At 43.4% G+C, this 20,422-nt stretch overlaps 1 protein-coding gene across 2 annotated transcripts in view; it reads right to left on the bottom strand.

Moving 5' to 3' along the window:
* Positions 1–20,422, bottom strand: part of PDSS2 (decaprenyl diphosphate synthase subunit 2) — a 675,726-nt gene that overhangs the window by 137,113 nt on the left and 518,191 nt on the right. For both annotated transcript variants that reach the window (XM_085611218.1, XM_085611219.1), the window contains one exon: positions 12,204–12,278. In XM_085611218.1, coding sequence (XP_085467344.1) covers positions 12,204–12,278 — 75 coding nt within the window. The remainder of the gene's footprint in view (positions 1–12,203; positions 12,279–20,422) is intronic.

The following is a 20,422-nucleotide window of genomic DNA, read 5'->3' as shown; positions in this document are numbered from 1 at the left end:
TATTTAGATGACCTAATCAGGTGTGTATGGCATACAGGCTTAAGGGACCTGTGATGTCACAGTGGATGTCACATAAAGGGAATCTGTTTGTTCAAGGGTGGCATTTGGAAAATAGAGAATAAATAGGAGTTGCTTGAATCTGTAGCTTTGTCAAGTATTCTCAGAGGTCTAACAACATGATGATGATGATCACAGAGTTCAGTTAGTTTAAAAAGCTGCCAAAGAACCTCTCATGGTACTCCCCGCAAAGGGCCTTGGGTTCCATATTCATGGCGAGGAGTGGCTGAGCCTGCCTTGATTACTTCCCAAGGACTGTACAAGAGATGTACTCTGGGATCACAGAATCTCAGATGAACTATCAGGGGCCATATTATACAAAGTATCCTGGGTGGTGTGCCCATGTGTTGCACTTTGATATTACAGAAGGAACAGCAGATGCATGTGTATCCCCTTCTGTTATGTGGACTGCTCTGTCGCTAAATGTGCACTATCACAATCCCATGGCGGTGAACCTTAATTTGTGTTGAATGTGCACCACATAGAAGTGGTGCACAGTAAGTGTGTCCACCCACCCCATTGTACCCCTGGGGAGGAATGCATGGGGATCCAGGGATTACACAGGCATTCCCCTGTAGGCGGGTGCAGTCACTCACAATACCCGTTTGCAGGGAATCACTACCCCCCCTTAAAAGTGAAGCCGGGCCACGCCTGGAGCGAAAGGCAGACTAGCAGCTTTAAACAAACAATCCGCCTTCCAATGATGCACAATTCACAATGGAGGAGTGCGTTGTATCTGCAGTGGGAACAGCGTGCTTGCTGCAATAGGGCAAACTGTCCTGGTCCGCACCTAGCGCACACACTTAAGGATGCACCATGGTGCAGAGTGGAACCGCGCCCCCGTATCTGTAATGCAGCACCTGGAGTCCTCATGGCACTGATGTAGGACTGAAGAAGGAAAGAAAATGTGCAGGATGAAAGTATGCATTTATATAGCGAGTAGGCAGCAAGAGCGTAACAGAGCGCTAAACATGGTCAGAAGCCCAGGAATATTATTCAAAATTATTTTCAATGTAGGAGCGATTCGTAGGTAGTGGTTCTTATCCTTTTAGAGATTTAGCGCTTCAAGAAAAGGTGGGTATCCCTATCTCATATGAATTGCAGTATAACTGAGACACTTAATTTTGCTGGGATGTTGTTATAAATCTTGGGAATGTAGATGGAGAAGGCCACTCTTTTTTTCACATTCACCCATTTTATTCTTTCCTCCCTGGCAACGCCTTGGATTTAGTGTGATGCTGTCTGCTGAAGGGTTTATTTCCTCTGCCAGTTTCCACCAGTGCGGCTTCTGGTGTCCTTGTATGTGAGGCAGTTGCGGAGTCACTGTAGTTCCTTTAGGGTTAGCATAAAATGGTTCAACTTCCTTAGGCTTTTGATTAGACATGGTCAGCGGGTAGGATTCAGTAAGGGGACTGCAGTGCAGGGTGTTGCCTTCTAACAGGTGTGAGAGAACAAAAGAAAGTCTGTTTCAGGGAGGAAAGATATTTATTTTTTCAGGAGAGTGCCGGTACCGAGCTGTCTTGGTTTCCTGGGCTGCAAGCTCTTTCAAAGAGAGGTGAGTACCAAGGGATTCCCTTTTTAGCTGAGGGATGAAGCCACTCAGGGAGTCAGGCTTCAATTTGGAGTTCTTTGCTGCTGTTGGTAAACAGGGGGAAATCTGTCTAGGTCAGGTTGAGTTTTAGGTAGGCGCCCACCATCTCATTCTGAATATGATTGAGGCAAGTCAAGTTGCTGAAAGCTGTGAGCAATTGAGTTTTCATGTATTACGAATTTGCCTGGGCCTATAGTATTTTTTTTTTTTAGAGTATTTATATTAGGTTCAGGGGTTTTAGACACGCTGAGGGATATTAGGTCCCTAGGAGTATTGGTACCCCTTTCTTATCAGTGACATTTAATTGTATTTTACGGCGATTCCATGGTTTTATCTCATCAATCTCTTAAGAGAGGCACTACAGTGAATGACTTCTCTCAGTCATCACAGAAATGGTAGAAAGGATGCAATGTATTACTCTATTGGTGTTGAGGAACCCAAAACAGCTAAATGAATGGGGCACTATTTATAGGATTAAAAAACAATTCAACCTATATCACGGAGTAAATTGGGAAGAAATATACTTTACAAATCCTTCGTGAAGAAGAACAGGCACCATGTTTTTTGTGTGTGTACTCTTGTTAAGTGATAATACAGGAAAAACGTTTGCTGGTTGCTGGTTTCTATCTTAATAATAAAACAACATAATGGTTCTTATGCTGGATGGCTATCCTTGTATCACCCTCTTTATGGGCACATCACTTATAAATATGAACCATGGGCTCATGTAAAGTAAGGATAGAAATGAAAATCCTTCAATTTCAGGAGGAAACCCTAAATATGGAGAATAATCCATCAGCTGAATTCCCTCCACTATAATATCCCTTAGTGGAGCAAAGTCAGCCTGTGGACTTTACTTCTTCAGTAGCGTTTCCACCAGACATTAAAGGATTTTTAATGCCCACATAAGCCTTAAGTTAATTTTATTATACATGCAGCTAGTGACTAAGGTTCTTCCTTAGATGATCAGATATACTGGTATACATGAACTACGGCAGCTAGCTGTCCGGACCCCGGTCTCCTGTTTTATCATAGAGCCTTGCAATGGTAGGTACAGTGTGAGGCAAGATATTTGGGTAGAAAGATCCATTACTATAGTGCAGGTAGAGCCAGTTTTGAGTTTTATTCTAAACTATGGATTGTTTTCACAAATCTATCAAAATATATTGCACATTGTTGCTGCTTAAGTGGAAATGGTTCGTTTGCTGCGGGAAATTGTCCTTGTGTTTGGAGCTAATTTGTGCGATCTTTCACAAGAGCAAAGTTGCTGAGTTGAGCAGTACATAGTAAAAAAGATAATCCACTTGATTAGGTAGTGCTCCGCTTTAACCACTGCTGAACTTGTAGCCAATTCAAAGCCAGCGGTGCAACACTGATATAATCGCTCCTCTTCAATTTCAGTAGGGTACGAGCCGCAGAATTACGAAAGAATTGTAGTCTTTGAAACAGGGATTTTGAACATCCCAAATAGATTTTCTTACAGACAAACACATTAACTATTGACACTTTGTGAGGAAACAAATAAGAATGCAGTCTTTTCAGAGTGCAGATTTGCAGATAAACTGCACTGATCTCTGGATCCATGGATAAGTCACACTGACATTGCAAGTGGGGCAGTTCTTATAGAAGATGGTCAGAAATTACTGGTTCATATGGAGCACAGATTACTAGTTCATCGTCGTTCAGCTCAAGCCAATTAAGGCACGTACTGGCATACAAGGCTTGTAGGTATGCCTATAGGCTTGCCATGGTGTTATCTACCTATCACCCTCAATTTAGAAGGATCTGAAGGAACCTGTATCGCTCTAGCGAAAAGGTCATAGAAGAAACATAGGAAAAGAAGGACTGACAAAGCCAGTAGATCTGTTTTTTGTTAGGGAAGTGTGTAGTGATACTTGGGTGACTGTGTGAGATATCCAACAACGGAGTTCCCATAAAGAAGCAAAACCTTGGGGTAGATCAACATGGAAGCTGCGAGCATTGCTACTGGAACAGACTTCATTCGCAGTGTTGAGATGTACTTTCAAGCAGGAGTATAACGAAACGGAGTCAGCAGATGACGTTTCTATTGTAAGTGTTAAAATACTGCATAGTAGAAACTTTTGACAAAGGTCCAGTACTTTTGCTGCATCTTTTTTTCGTTTTTTTCAAAATTGTATCAATTGATTTTATAAAACGTTTAGCCATAAAATACTTTTGGTGCATCGTAATGACAGCCTAAATGCACATACATCTTGACCTAGTGAACACAAATCCATAAATCAAATGTTTTCATGGCAGCAAAGTGAAACAAAACATAGGGCAGTTAGCGAATAGCAAATTGTTTCAATGAAATGCTGAGGCATCCAAATAGCAAGTACTTCCTAAACAAAAAAGCCACACATCCGCAAATAAAATGTCATTGAGTTAGCAAATATATCTAAGAACACTCAGAGGGTCCAAAGCTAAGTTTCATATCTGCATTCTAACAAAAAGGCAATTTGAGGGCCCTACCACCAACACATCATGGTAACACAAATGGGACAACATAACCACCATCAAAATGCCGTGATATTGATGAACAGCCCATTCGAGAAGTAGTAAACCATGAAAAACACAATGAATGGAAGAAGGGGGCTGATGGAAAGCCTACTCCCTATTAGTACTTCGTATTGCTAAAAAGTTTGGAAGATCTGATAACATGAGGTTGTACCTGACAAATATACATACACAAAAAAAGGAGAAAGAAAGGGGTCTGCGGGACCCTACAGGAAATAATAATGCTACTTGAAGGCTGCTCTCCATAGCTACCACTAGGATAGCTTTCATAAAGGTTATCTTTAACCTAATCACCATAAGGGTCGTTTGGCCTGGTGCAAGGTTCCCACTTTAACTAGTGGACAACATATACCAGGCCAACTTCTCACATTCGTAACGGGGCAGTCGGACTTTAAACCTTAGATATCGGCCGGAAAGCCTCAGATCTGCAGTCGGACACTTTCCGACCGACATCCAAATGAGGCCCTTAGATGTTTATGGAATGATGGCCTGTAATAGTGTACAAAAACTGATAAAATGCTATTTTACTTATTAATTCACCAACATGTTTTTCCACATAAAGAGAACCCTCCTACAACTCCTGCAAAGTGATTCCCCCCTTGTCAGGATGGAAAGTAGCAGGGTACGGTAATATCAGGATTCAGGACCGACACCAAATTCTGGAAGCATCAAAAGAGGCAAGTATCCATACTCGGGCCAAATCTTACAACACTAGTCAAGATCATGGCCCTTACAGAAGAGTGCACACTAGTATCTGACTGGAAGTAACTCTCATGTACATAGAATGGGAAGATACCTGCTTCCTTCCCTCTGTAATTCAAGTTAAATGTGGTTTGCCCTGACAATGTGATCAGTGAGCCTGAGTGCTCCCCCTTTGAAGACAAACTGAACTAAAATAAGTTCTCTCTATCTAGGACTTCAAACACCACACGCCTGAAAAAATCAAGATTTCATCTGTGAAGATGATGTGATCCAAGATTATAGAACTCGTCGAATCCAAACATCCAAATGTTGATTTGTTCCCTGAATGCTTTCCTATTAAATTAACCAGACTATAGATTATTTGACAAAGCAGTATTGCATGTGCTAAAGTTTCTGTCTCACTTCTTACCCACCTAAAAACCGTCGGGGGCCTAACCAGAGTAGTTTGGGGTGCACGAGTTTAGCCCCAAGTGTGTGACACGTGATGAGATGCTAGTCAGCATATCGAAAAATGATTTGAATTTCAGTCTGTGATGGAAACATCTAGAAAGTAACACTCTGGAATACAAAATAAAAGGTGTCTTGCCACACTGAGGGTAGACTGTGCGCTGAACAAGTGGCAAGCAACAATAACAAATGTGTTTGCATACAGTGCCCCGGAAGAAAAAGAAAGAGTATGTATGGAAGTAAACATTTGATATTTGTGTTGTGCAAACCTAGCCAAAATTCTGCAGAGCACTGTACAAGGAGAAAGGGAAGAAGAAGTCAAAAGGACAGTCAAGGGAAAGCTTGGTTCTGAGAGTTGACATGAATTGTTACTTCTTTGTGATGCAGTAAAGAGGTGTCTCTTCAGCTCTTTTCTAAATAGGAGTATGGTTGGGGGGATACTGATGGAAACAGGGATGTTGTTCCAAATATAGGGTACCTAAATGGAGGAGGCCTGTTGGCTTGTTTTTAATTTAACTTCTTTGTTTCCAACCTGATGGTTTTCTGGCTGCAGGGGTGCTGACAACCACAAAAGGTGGTAAGCTTGCCAGTCAGAAAGGCAGAGATTATGAATATTTACTCTTAATGAAGTTTTGTAGAGCGCGCAGTTACCCACATGCGTTTCCTGGTGCTAGGCCTTCACAATGTACGTTATTAAACTGATGGGTTGGTTTACTCAAACAGCCAGGTTTTCAATTGTTTTCGAAAGATGATTGACAGGATCTCAATGATTGTGGCACTGTGTTCCATAGTTTGGGTCTCAAGAAGGAGAATGCGAGGCCTCTTAGACGTGTTCTGTTAACTCTAGGAACTGAAGAAAGGTTGGCGTTGGTAGATCGTAAGGAGTGATGTGGTTGATAGGGCGAGACCTAGTGTCTGAGACACTTAGGGCCAGTGTCTGATCGTAGTTTGTGCATAGAGCGTAGTTTTAAATAAATTCTTCTTTCCACTGGCAACCAGTGGGGTTCATGCAAAAGCTTAGCTGTAGAGGTGAACTTTGGTGTCTTTAAAAGGAGTGCTGGGGGTGCATTTTGGACTAGCTGCAGTCGATTGATGGCACCCTTGGTAGTACCTAGATATAGAATGTTGCCGTAATCCAGTTGGGAGAGGATCAGTGCCTGTATCACTGTTCTTTGTGCTGGGGCGGCAGAGATGCCAGTGATGGCTTCGTAGATAATGCCGCAGATTTTTTAAGATTGTGCAAGACAGCAACAGAAGTCAGTGGAGTTCCTTCAGGGGCAGGGGGTGATATGGTCATATATATATTCAGGCCTTTGATGTGGCGAACTGCAACATGTAGGAAGCCTTTAATGTGGGCAAGTGTGGAGCCTGGGAGACAATGGAGCAGGGCGTTACCATGGTCCGTATGTGATAATTCTTCAACAGCAATTCTGAAGTCGCTTACTGGGAGGAATGAAAGATATTGACAAGTGGTGTGTGGTTCTTTCCATCCAGAAGTGGACATATAAGAATCTCCCAGGCTTTCACTCCACCAACACGGAGCACAATGCAGAGAACTTTACTCTTCATTCAACTGCAACGGTTTGTCCACATAACTTCTCATGCCGTTCTTGTCTAGAAGTGATGTTTGGACTGACTGACATGCAACCAATGAGGTTGATTGCAGGGCATACATTGGCAGCATTGGATTCAGCCTCCAAAATCCGCGTGATGAACTTTCAAACCTGGTTTACATCACATAGACATCCTGTGAGAGAGAATCATCAAACAAGATCATTTAATTTTCCTTGAATCCTTATTGTTGGTGGTTGTTGGTTATGTAAGAAAGAGTAAAGAGAAATATAGGTTTTCTTTTCACTGGACAGACCATCTAACAAAAAAGGAATCCCACACACAGACGGTTAAGGAAAGGTACCTTATGCGTAAGGGTTGAAGATAGCTGGAATGTACAGGGGGTGGATGTGAACCAGAGGGGGTCCTACATAACAAACTGTGGTGAACCTTATTACTGTAATTGAGTCAGAGTTACAAGATGGACCCCGTTAAAGAACACTACTTTACAGTGCATGAACAGTAATCTCTCCTATCCCTTGTTGACTTAATGCTTGTCTTTGGCCCTGTACAGTGCACTGCTGCCTTTTGGCCATGTTCGCGCTACAGAAATGTCCCATGCATAAATACAAGATGGCGGAATTGCAGTCACAATGATAAAGCTCTTGCTGCTGACGTCAGCGTGTAACCTGTAGTTCCCAAGTTTGAACACCAGCAAGCCCTGGCGGCTCCTTGTCAACGGCTTCAGGGTGTAGCCCTGCCTCCTGTGAGGCGCTACTTACTACCCCTTGTCTCTATTGCTAATGATTTAACTGAGCAGTGTGAAAATATGACTTTCATGTTTTCATGAACAATACAAGTGTGCAGGTCAGCTCTCTCGGCCTTGTCTCCATGGGTCATGATGACAGGAGGAAGCAGCCTGGGGGGGTGGGGGGGTGAGGCAGGATCCAGCTACAGAGTGTTGTTTAGAAACACAAGACCCTGTAGGTTACTGTCTGGATTGCGCATGCCTGAGGGGTGTAGTTCAACTATGATCGCTTCACATAGACAGGCACAATCTATTTTATTTAGCAGATATACCGTGCATGTCTCAGGCAGCACAGTATATCTACTAAATTGTGGCTGTCAGGGTGCACATCAGTGCATCCCTGAGTCCAATGAAAAGTCACAGAGATCAGCAGGGGCAGGAGCCCCAGCACTGTCCCAGCTTCCTGTAGGGCCTTGCTTCCAGTCCTATCAAGAATCTAGGAGTAGGATTGAGGTGGATGTTTTCCTTTTTAAACCTGGCCTTGCTGCTCTCTCTGGCAGCTCGCCGGGAACCATGGCTTAATGGTTCTAATGTCCAGAGCCAGAGGCTTGCTCTGCTGCTGCCAAGGAGCCTCCGAAATGCCAGCAAAGGAAGCAAAGTAAGTAAGTAAAAAAAAAATCTTTGTGCATGTTTATGAGTGATAGAGTGATTGTGTGTGAATGTGTTTGAGAGAGTCAATGAGAGATAAAGTGAGTGGGAATCTGGGTTTGCGAGAGTATGAATAAGTGTGAGTGCGACGGTGAGTGAAGGAGTGTGAGTGTGTTAGAAGAAGTGAGTGATTAGAGATTGTGAGAGGTTGTGAAAGTGAGTCAGGGTGTAGCTATCAATCATGCAGTAGGTGCATTTGCACCAGGCCCAGAGTCAGTGAGAGTGAAAGAATGACTGAGTGTAAGTGTGTTTGTAAGTGAGAGTGAGAACCAGTGAGTATGTTTGTCTGCAAGAACAGCGAGTGAAAATGAGTGAGAGTGTGATCTAAAGTTAGTGAAGGGAAAGACAGTGAAACTGAGAGCAAGTGGGTATAAGTGAGAGAGTGTTGAGTGAGTAAGAAGTATGTTTGTTTGAGTGTTTTAGGATTGATTGCGAGTCTGCCACTGAGCATGTCATACTCAATATAATTCTCGGCTTACAGCGGCACCCAACGTGCCGAAGCTGGAATATTGGAGATAATTCTTGGCATGAGGAAGAGCACCAATGGCAAAAGACAGGCCCTGACATACTAGAAGTAATGCTTGGCATGGGGGTTTGTGGAAAAATGCGGGGACTTGCATATTGGAGGCCATTCTTGGCATGAGGGAGGACATCCATGGCAAAGTTCAGACTCTGAAGTACTGGAAGTAGTACTTGTCTTAAGGGAACACCTTTGGCAAAATACTGGTGCTGGCATACTCAAGGTAATTCTTTGCCTCAGCGAGGACAGCCATGGCATGTTGGGGCCGAGGGGCAGGCTGGGGAAAGCAAACCATTATAAAATGCTGGTTTTGAAATATTGGAGGTAATTTCTGACATATGGGCCCACCCATAGTTGCTGAGCAATATCAATGTTAAAATTCTGGCGCTGGAATATTTTATGTAATTCTTGGTATAAGGGGGTACCCGTAACAAAATGCTGGCATTGGCAAAATGAAGGTAATTCTTAACATGTGGGTAACTCTCAAGGCAAATTTAGAAAAAAACAAATGAACTTCTAGCAAGCATTACTCTCACCACTTTCAAAGATTACCAGCTGACACTGAGTAAAGAGAAATGTATGTTTTTGTTTTCTTAGGATCTCCCCTTGAAGAAAGAAGGCGCCCTTGGAAGGGTAAAGAACAGGGAACTATAGGAGCATGGATTAATGAGAACTATAAAAATGATTAGTTCAATTAGCACATTCTATCATCTGTTTGGTCTATAGGCGTTCACAGCAGATGTAAATTTTTATCCCACAGCAGATGTAAATTATTATCCACCTCAATTGTATTCATTTTATTAACCCTGGATTGAAATGTGTCCTTCTTTCCACCAAGACTATATTTAAGTATCTCATCAATACATTATTATTAATTTCCATTTGGCTAATACAACACACTTGCAAACACAAAGTGAACCATGCCAACTCTTATGTTTGCCCACAGGCGTACCAGTTTGCCCACCACTAGAAGTTGTAAAATACTGATGGAAGGCTCATGAAGCAAGACCTGGATCCTAGAGGAAGCCATCTTTGTGCTACTGTGATAAAAATGTGCCTGCCTCACCAGTACAAAGTAGCCCTACAACGAAAGTTCCCACTAAACTCACAATGATTTATTATGCCATCCCCACCACAGTATAGTCATTTTCAGGTATTCGAACCACTCTACATTTAATAAAACGAGTTGCACATTTCATACTATATAAAATATATATTTCCATGATTGCGGATTGTACTGGGAGATGTGATGCAATTATCTGGTCGGCAGTAATGCTTTATGTCTTTCTTTAAACCCTACTAATGAGAGGATACTTAATACACACTTTATACATATGATGAATTAAAATGACTCATTTATTCCATGCGCGTGCTCTCGCTTTGTTTCACAACATGGGCCGATCTGAATGAATTTGATCTTCAAATGAATAAAATGTGGAACAACTGCTTTCCATTTATATTAGCAGGTAATGCCTATGAATGAACTGCTGCAATTAATGTGCTTGATTGAATGATAAGGCATTCTAAATTAAAAGAAGCGCTTTAATTGTGTGGCTTCACAGGGAGAATCTCTTTGCATATAGCTTTTTGTGATATTTAATTAGTTTTTCAGAGACAGTTTCCAGGATTGAAGTTTGATTTCATTATAAAGAATGGTCTTTGTGAAACTCCTCGAAAGCAGAAAATAAGATGTGCAACAAACGAAAGGCGGCCAGCAACGGTCTTCTCGTTTGATATATTGAGATTCACTTGTTTATCACATTTTATAATAAGTTTACAGCAAAATCGGAATTGGAGAAGAGAGAGCAAATAGAAAAAACCCAGTAATGTCACTAACATAATCAATTCATCTATCTGCGTCCCTCTCCTTCATGACTGAAAAATCAAAGTGGGAGAGCCATTGATATTTCATGCAATAAAAAGTCTACATTTCACATGTACGCTTGTACTGATGAAGTCAGGCTTCCTTCCAAAACCAACAAAGGGTCCAAATACGGACTCGCGGCACGTGGCATTTTCGGGCAGAGTGGTCATTCCTTAAGGTAGTCCATGGGGGTCCCAGTGCACAAAACTGCTCAGGCACACATACAAAGCCTTGAAAAACATAGGCCCTACTTGAAACAACAACGTGGTTGTAAAAGAATAAATCCTGAGGTGAGCAGGGCTTTGGCCGCTCCACTAAACCTTTGTCTAGTAAGGAGGTTCCTATGTTTTACTTAGTATACATGGTAACTGCTTATGAGGTATGGAAAGTATGGAAATGCATTAGCCAGGGGAACACATTATGGGCTCAGTTACGAGTCTGGCGGTCCAAGGACCGCCAGATTCACAGCAGTCCAACTCCAACATTACGAGTTGGCCGGTCGGACTGCCATTGCACTGCCGCAGCCGCCAGGGAACCGCCGTTCCCAGGCAGCGGCGCAGCGGTCTGAAAGTCAAAATATGCTTGGTTGTGTCCTGAGGCACAACCAACCATATCACGACTTTCCTCACCGCAAGCGGTGTCATGGAGAATCATCCTCCATGAAAAGGCTGGCAGTGAGGAAAGAAAGGGGACCCTACAGGGCCCCCTCTCGCCCCTGTGCACGGAGATGAAAGACCCCTGTATTTTTGCACCCTCAGTTCCTGCACAGCAAGAAATGCATGTCATGGTGCATTTCTCCCTGTGCAGGAACGTGCACTGGCGGCGGCGGCGGTGCTGTTTCAGGCTCACAATGAGCCTTTTGCACAGCCCTGCCGTGGGACCGCCACGCCCTCTGCCCACCAGACCACAAAAACTTGTAATCTGGCGAGCGGCAGTGTGGCGGTGGCTTGCTGCCCGCACCCCCAAAACTCTTAATCAGGCCCCAAGTGTGGATACCCATCAGAACTAAGCATATGATTCCAGGGGAGTGTTGGAAGAACCAGGGCTCAAGCTTAAGCAGGAGAAAACTCGAAGACGGTACTGAAAAAAAATAAACAGCCCGGAATGTTCCTAATTCTCCTGTTCTATATTCCATGATGTTGTCTACATGCTCTCTTATCATCTTACTCTCCCAAGATGGCACACGTTTGTTTCAGCCTGTGCATCCATGGAGGATGCCACTTTGAGGTTATTAACAACCATTTTGCTCTCAGTGCATCACAATTCTCCTCTAGGTTGGCCAGCCTGCCAGAAAGGCCATCACCTGGAAAGTCAACATCAGCATACATTCAGCACAGCTGTTTCTCAGCGTGGTACATGGAAAAGTGAATGCATAGAAAGCCTTGTGATTCTTTTACATTGCGCTATATGGTTTTATATTACTTATATCATTGTAAATATTTGCATTTTTCAGTGAACATATTTCAGATTTTTTTACCTCTGATAAATTTGAGTTTTCATAATATATGCCTTGCACCAAATCACCGATTGCGCTCGATACAAGCTCCACAACCTGCAATATAAAGGAAAATAAATTAAACCATTGCCCACAAAATTGTGTGTGTGCACCATAATGCTCAATATTAAGAGGCGCAATTAACTGATCAGTGGTTTCCTGAAAGAACAGGTGGGAGGTGGCTGATTAAGTGTATATTGCCAAGACTATACATATTAATCTGTGTATATATATATATCTTAATAAACACACCTCTATCAAACTTTATTGTAATTTATTTGGTCACGAGTTTCATAAAGCACTGCACATCACCTCATAGCTACTTCACAGCTTGGTACCTCAAATTAAATCTAGGGTAGTAGGAGTCTGTCTGAATATGAGGCATGGCGCCTATCAAGTATTTAAAGGGCAGTTATAATAACTTTAGGCCTTATTTATAGTTTAGTGTAGAGGGTACTCCATCTCCATCAAACTGGAGGTCCGTCTGCCTCATTTAGAGTCAAGTTGATCTTCATATGTCGATGGAGGAGACTACTCCGTGTCCACCACCAACATACGCCTCAGACAGCCCGCAGAGTAAGGACAGAATAAGGACAGTGGGAGGTTTGGCCATTTGTCTGTCCACCCTATTTAGAATGGCTGACAAATGGCCAGTTTTCACTGTCCTTCTTCGCCAGGAACAGTGACAACTGTAAAATGACACCACGCCATGGGAGAAAACTCCCACAGTAAGGGAGTCATTGTTTTTTTAAGTTTCAAAAAGAAAATCCCACTTTGAGATTTTCTTCTTAAAATAAAAAAAAATTGAAAGTTTGCCGCATGGCACCATCTTTCTGACTGAGCGGTTTGTCTAATTTCCAATGCATCTATCTAAACCACAGTGATGATAGTTCCTGTGAATGCAAATGATGCCCACTGGCCTGGTGGACATCTCAAAATCTGGCACTCCCTTTAGGGTGACGGTATACTTTACTCCATTGCCCTGACATAGTAAATAATAGTCAGTCTAACTCTAAATCAGACCCTTAGTTTTTAGCATTTTTCTGAAGCACAGATGGTTTGATCTTGTCCTCAAACTGGGCTTGGGGAACTCAAAAGTTCTGGGCCTTGAACTCCTAGAGATCTGCCTTACGGAGCGAAGAAACTGGAAAAGGGTGTTGGGAAAGGAGTTAAATAACCTTATACCTTCATTTCATTCAGCAAAGCCAGATGCAGCCCTTTTTTCTTTGGTCCAGGTGCTCCAATACCACACTCTGCTTTAATCCTCCACAGACATCTTATTTCAGCTGATTCAACCAATTAAGCTGATTACCAAGAAAAAGATTCCATCTAATGGCTGGTATGTACTAGAGATAAAAGCTCTGAAGTTGTCGCTTTGTGCGAGTGAACGCCACTGGCTGCGGGGCTACAAACCTAGTACCAAGGGTGAATGGTGTAAACTGAGCAGTGATTACAAACATCCTATCCAGAAAGATAATTCTGTTTTCTATTCTAAAACGATTTAATTCAAATGCAGCTAACTCCGAAAAAACCTTTTTATCTATCATCAAGCACCTCCATGAGAACATCTTCTCAGAAGGAGACTATAAATTCTAACCTAAAATACAATTTAATTACAGACGGTTTCATAAAGAAAATCGATGATACTCAGTCATCTCTGGATCCCTCTCTCCAACTATCCACAGATTTTTCTATCCCTCTTTCTAATCATGCCACTCAAATTGCATTTTCCACTCTGAATGACAAGGAATTTAGCCTGTTGTTAGCTCAACGTAAACCTTCTGGTTCTCCTCTGTACCATGTCCTAGTTCTCCTGCATAAGGAATATCTTATGCTAGACGCAAGCTGGGTCAAAGCTATGATCAATTCTTCCCTCTGTAAAGGCTGCAATCCAGATATTTAAAAAAAAGGCACTTGAAATCCCCTATTAAAAAAACCTTCTTTGAACCCTGAGAACGTGTCTAATTACAGACCCATCTCTCAATTGCTTTCCCTTGGTACGTTATTGGAGAAGTGATACATTAACAACTTTCTAGCTTTGCGGATAATAACAGACTCTTGCATTTCTCTCAGATGAGTTTTCATGCATGTTATCGCACTAAACTTACCACTGTCTTAGAGCTTGACCATGCTGCTGATGCCGGCATTCTTACTGCGTTGATCTTTTTGGATTTAACAGCAGCCTTTGACATAGTCAATCATGCTGCTCTTCTCACCCAGTCCATTGAACATGGCACCACTGCATGGGCTTTACTCTGGTTTGCAAACAACTTTCTAACTCCAAGAATTTTTAGGATGGCTCGGACCCTCTCCAGTCGTCTGAAAGAAGTTTCTTGCCTTAATGGATATTAGTGTGGGAAGGCTCTGTTTCTGCAACCATTCGGAGTAGATGGATGTGAGGTCTGCTTGGACAAACAAGAATTTAAGTCTAATATCCATTCACACCAATCATTTTTTTTTAAGAACATAGGTTGCAAGATGGAGAATGGATGCTGAACACTGACTGTATTCTCATCCCCACATCTTCCACCTTGGTTCTTTGTTCCTGAAGACAGTCTCGAGGGTAATATCAATGGCCCAAGGATGGTGGATGTGGGCTTTTTCACATGGGTAAAGGCTCCTCACTGCATTCTAGGGAGATGACCATCCAAGAATGCTCACTGAGGATGGAATCTGTGCTGTAGCTTGACCGGCTGGAACCTTTCAATGTGGAGGATGCACTGACTGGGATTATCAATGACATCTTCGCAGTTACCTGAAATTTGAAATATGAGCTACAATGTCCCTACAGCCGGTTGACCACTTTTCGGACCAGGATCTGAGTGGAACTTGGTGATGTTGGCCACTACAGAGTGTGGAGCTGGATGCTGCCGCCTTCTCCCTGACTGGAAACAAGCCAGAAGGCCCTGCAGAAGCTCTGTGAGCCTGTCCCACTGCTGCTTGGAAGTCCATGGCCAACGCAAGGAGTACATCACGGCCACAGCATCTAGAACCTTCTGTACCCTTAATCAGAGACTTGAGGAGGGCTACCTCGAGAAACTGCAACTACAAGTGGTGACAATGCCGCGGTCATTACAATAATCTGACGGAGCACAATCTATGTCCAGTAAAGGCATCAAATGCCACAAATGCATTTTAAAATCTGCTACTGTTACAGGTCTTTTTCCATATTATTAAAACACCTGAGTAACATCCCTCGAGGGAAAGCCACTTGATCGCCAAGAAAGATCAATCAATGTCTCAGCCATATTATTTGGAAAGAAAGTTTGCAGATTTTCCACAGTTCTAAAGGGATAGCTTGCCTACATTATACACTAACTTATTTGATGCACTCAGTTAAAAAAAACATTTTTCTTCACATTTAGTCTGATTTGGTCACGTGTCCTTGTTGGCCTTCTGCCTTTACAGGTGTACTTATGTCAATCCATGTGTTGATGCATATATTTCAAACATGTACATGTCTTTATGTAGAAATATCTGCACAATTTATTTCTATAGTTATTTTTCACATACTGCCCTTCATGTTCCACAGTCTTCCCTTTGCTGGGTCAAGACAGGATACCTCCGATCTTCCACGTTAATGGCCTGGCGTACTAATAGATGTTGTTGTCACAAAGCCAGCTATTCCCAAAGCCAGCTATTCCCAAAGCCAGCTATTCCCAAAGCCTGCTATTCCCAAAGCCTGCTATTCCCAAAGCCTGCTATTCCCAAAGCCTGCTATTCCCAAAGTCAGCTATTCCCAAAGCCAGCTACTCCCAAAGCCAGCTATTCCCAAAGCCTGCTATTCCCAAAGCCAGCTACTCCCAAAGCCAGCTATTCCCAAAGCCTGCTATTCCCAAAGCCAGCTATTCCCAAAGCCTGCTATTCCCAAAGCCTGCTATTCCCAAAGCCAGCTATTCCCAAAGCCTGCTATTCCCAAAGCCTGCTATTCCCAAAGCCTGCTATTCCTAAAACCACAGACTTTGAGATCACAAAATACAACCCATTACAAATCTTTAAAAAAGAAGGCATGAAATGTTTGCCCCCATTTCCTCGCCACTGAAAATAACAATCAATAGAAAACACAACCATTAATTGGATACCAACACCCAAAAGGGTGGTATCAATTTGCAAAGTGAAAGCTGTCCGTGAGGGATAACTTCCTCTTTGTAAGCTGGGCTGTGGCCACTCAGGTGGTTCAGCGGACAGCAGTATGCTCCCTCAAAATGTCATTTGCATCACACCAATTCTTTTTTATTGTATTGTAGGCAATGTCTCTTTAAGGGAAAGAGAAAGACAGCAATAAAAAAAGTGTCATTTTGTAATTTAGAATGCAAAGATAGAGGTCTTCTCAGGGGCAGCTCCTCCTGGAGGGCGGAGGAGCGTTGCCCCCCCCCCCCCCTGCTGCAGGCACACACAAATAAGTAAAATGGCACGTCAATGCCATTTTACTTAGAAGCACCATTTGAGTGCAGGGGGCGGGGCTGAATCCTGCGATTGGAGGATTACACGTGCCCCTGCAGTGTGCATGGCAAGTTGGAAGCTTGGTTTGCTACGACCAGTCTGACATGTGCAGTGGGCACCAAGCAAGCCCACGGTTGTGAAACAGCAGGGAGAATGCGGTCACAGGCCCCCAGCCTCAAAATGGGTTAGCCTGTTCTCACCAATCCTGGAACAGCTCTCGTACTGAGAGCAGCTCAATTGGTTGCTGATGTTCACCTCAGCAGAAAGGAAGTCCTTCCTTTTTTTTTTTGCTCGAGGATGTTGATATGGGGAGAGAAGTGCCACACCCTAGGGAGCAGTAAATATCCTAAGTAGTATTTTATAGTTGTAGCCGCCACTTGGCCTTCTGTCCCTTGCACGCCTCCATCATTGCAGTCCCACCAAGTAGGGTTCGCAAACAGAACTCTGTCACATTCATGTTAGAAGGTTAAGACTCTGCAAATCTTACTGTAAATAGAAGTTGTGCTCCAAAGGAGAACTACATCTACTGAAACAAAAAGTAACCTTCGGATCACAAAGCAGTTGCTGTGCAGGCACCTTGACTACTCTGTGTACATCAGGCTCTTAATCTCTCTACATCCATCCTGGATGTCAGTGGTTATCAAAAGGCTAAGAACCATCTCTTCTCCATGGAAGTGGACACTCTGCTGAACTGCAATTAACCAGTGCATAATTAATCATGCACTCATTTGTCTACCTTTAATGTGGTGAATAAATAGCTTACCTTTGGTGAAGCTCTTTCAGGTGGATGTGCTTACTGAACGCAGATTCCTCAGCTTGCGAATATCCTAAGGTGCCAGGCTGGGTCTGGAAGATTTAAACAGCATTGCTCATGCGTTGCGGTAGGGGATGCTGCTTGGCTACGCGCCAACATTGTTCCACCCCATAAGTGACGACTGGAGTCGCATATAAGCGAGGGGTTGCTTTTCTGACTCTCTTCCTGCGGTATGCTCAGAGTCTAACAATAATAAGAGGTTCCATTGTGCAGAGTCAGAAATTGGGACCTTTTTACATTAGAAAAGAGACTATTCCACAGAACAGGGTGGCGGGAGGGCAAAGAGGAATCTGCCACTTGACAGAGTGTGCACCAGAAAGAGCCTTATCAAAGGTAAGTGGTTTGATCTTCTGAGGGATACTTCTAACCACAGATTCCTCACCTTTCAAATAGATACCAAAGCAGTACCTCCCAAGGTGGTGGGTCTGTGGAATGCATCAGATCAACAGGTCCTGCAGAACTGAACAAGAAAATGCCCTTCCTGTGAAATGTGATTGTCAAGGCAGTAGTGCTTTGTGAATGTGCGTAATGATGCCCATATAACAGCCTGATAGACATTCTGCAATGCCAGAACAGCGGTAAAAACCTTAGCCCTGGTGGAATGGCTCTCAACCCTTCAGAGGCTGTTTTTTGGCCAGTGCATAGCAGGTTTTGATGCAGAGGACTATCCACCTGACAAAGTAATTTTCTTCACTGCTTTGCCTTTCTTTGCCCCAGAGAAACCTACAAACCTGATGGTCTTTGGTGGAATCATTGTAGAAATTCAAAACTCCTTTAGGGTTTAGTCAATAAAGCCTTGCTTCTTTCAAGGGTTGAGGTGTGGCAAAAACATTAGAAAAGTGATGGATTGTCCAACGTGAAGAGCAGTAACATTTTTTGGCAGAGAGGGCTTGGTCTGTAGTATCACTTTGTCTGGAAAAACGGTGGTATAAGATGGAGGCACAGAGAAATTTTGGAGTTTGTTGACACAACAAGCCAAGGTCACCACAGCTAGAAACACAGTTGTCAGAGTCAGGAGACGTAATGGACAGCTGTGCATGAGCTTGAATGGCGTGCACAGGAGGAAAGTGGGAGTCAAATCAGGATCCCACAGTAGCATCACAATGGGCTTGGAAGGAAACAAACAAGTCGAACCTGCTAGAAACCTCATCACAACAGGTGATTGGGGCAAGGACTGTCCGTCCGGTAAATATGAAAAAAACATATAAGGCTTACAAATAATCTTTAAAGGCAGCCACAGCATGTCCTTGCTGGGCCACGGATAAAACAAATAACAAAACATCTGACAGCTTGACCTGTAACAGGTCGATATTCCGCGTGCCATGCCAGGCTACAAACTTGTCCTAACGCCCGGCACAGACACGCTTTTTAGAGGGTGCCATGTAGCAAAGATGACATCCCCGACCTTGGGAGGAAGATCGAATGTAGTCAACTGCCATCGCTCAAACTTCATGTATGGTGGTGGAGATTGCATATGCTCCGATGCAGTCCCTAGAAATGCCGCAGCGATACGAGATCCTCCTGAAGCGGTAGCCTGATCAGAGGACAGATGCTCGAGCCCCAAAGTTTCAGCTACCACACTCTACTTGCTTAGTCCGGAGTCACTAGGATGGTTTGGGTCGGGTTATTCTTGATTTTATTTAAAACATCGGGCAGGACAGGCAGAGGTGTCCAGGAGACCAGTGTTCCACTCTATTCACAATTAATCTCAAAGAGACAGCCTTCTTGGAAACTCCAGCATGCAAACCTTTTGACTTTTAACACTATCTGGGGGGGCGGAGAAAATTGTATGATATGGGAGACAAGGCGGGTCGACTCCTGGTCTGGTTAGGGAGAAGAGAGGAGGCATTGCGCTGGGTGGCGGAGGAGTGGATGGAGGAGGGAGACATAGCGCAGACAGATATGGAGATAGCATGGGCATTCACAAGTTACTACAGTGCGCCGGGTTCGGTCGGAGGAGGACATTAAGGCCTTCCTTGGGGAGGTCCTGGTTCTGGTACTGGACGAGACAGACCATGTCGATCTGGAGGTGGCCCTCATGGTGGAAGAGGCTGGAGGGGCGGAACAAGCAATGTCACCGGTGGAAGTCGTCAGGGGCTTAATCTGCACCTCCTCAAGTTGTTTGATGTGACACATGACAAGGGTGCTCTGCCACCGGACCTCAACTATGCAATAATAGTAGTGATACCTAAGGAGGGGTGGCTGATGGACACCTGTTCCTAATATCGGCTGCCATCATTGCTAAACACGGAGAGCAAGATCCTAGCTAAGATTCTGGCCACCAAACTCCTGTGTGTGATCACCAGCCTGGTCCATCCAGACCAGACCGGTTTTGTGCTGGGAAGAGCCATGCAGCTAAATCTAAGACGCTTACTTTTGTGGTTGGTTTAGCTAAAGGCATCTGATTGGACATTATCTGTTGTTGATCTGTTGACTTTTTCCCTAAGAGTTATGGGAATGAAGTTTTTTGTGTGTTTCTTTAAAATGGCTGCTGTTTAATAAAGTGAAGAAAGTAAAACGCGTAATCCTCGCCTTCGTGTCCTTAATAGAATGAAAACTTTCTGTTACAATAGCTAGGAATTTTTTTATTTGTCAGTACTGGAGGCACAGAAGAAGCTGACACAGCCTGGCTGGACTTACTATTTGAAAAAGTGCACTGAGTAACTTCCAGACAACTCAGTGTTCATTTTTTGGGACAGGACATTTTTATTTTTTTATCAGACGCTGACATAAAGCAAGAGAAAGAAAGGAAAAAATGGAGAAAAGGAAGAAAGAAGGAAGATGTGAAAGATAGCAAAACAGTGGCATTGAAAGCTGAGGCGAAAAAAGAACTTGCAAAAGTGAGATAAAGAGACAGGAAGAAAGAGACGCAAGGTGGAATCAAGACTAAGCAGCCGTGGTATTCTACAACCCAAGCATTGAACAGCACTGTTGGCGGGCTTCT

Source organism: Triturus cristatus, chromosome 6 (assembly GCF_964204655.1).
Source record: "Triturus cristatus chromosome 6, aTriCri1.1, whole genome shotgun sequence".
Taxonomy (NCBI): domain Eukaryota; kingdom Metazoa; phylum Chordata; class Amphibia; order Caudata; family Salamandridae; genus Triturus; species Triturus cristatus.
This window is presented reverse-complemented; position numbering and strand designations above follow the sequence as displayed.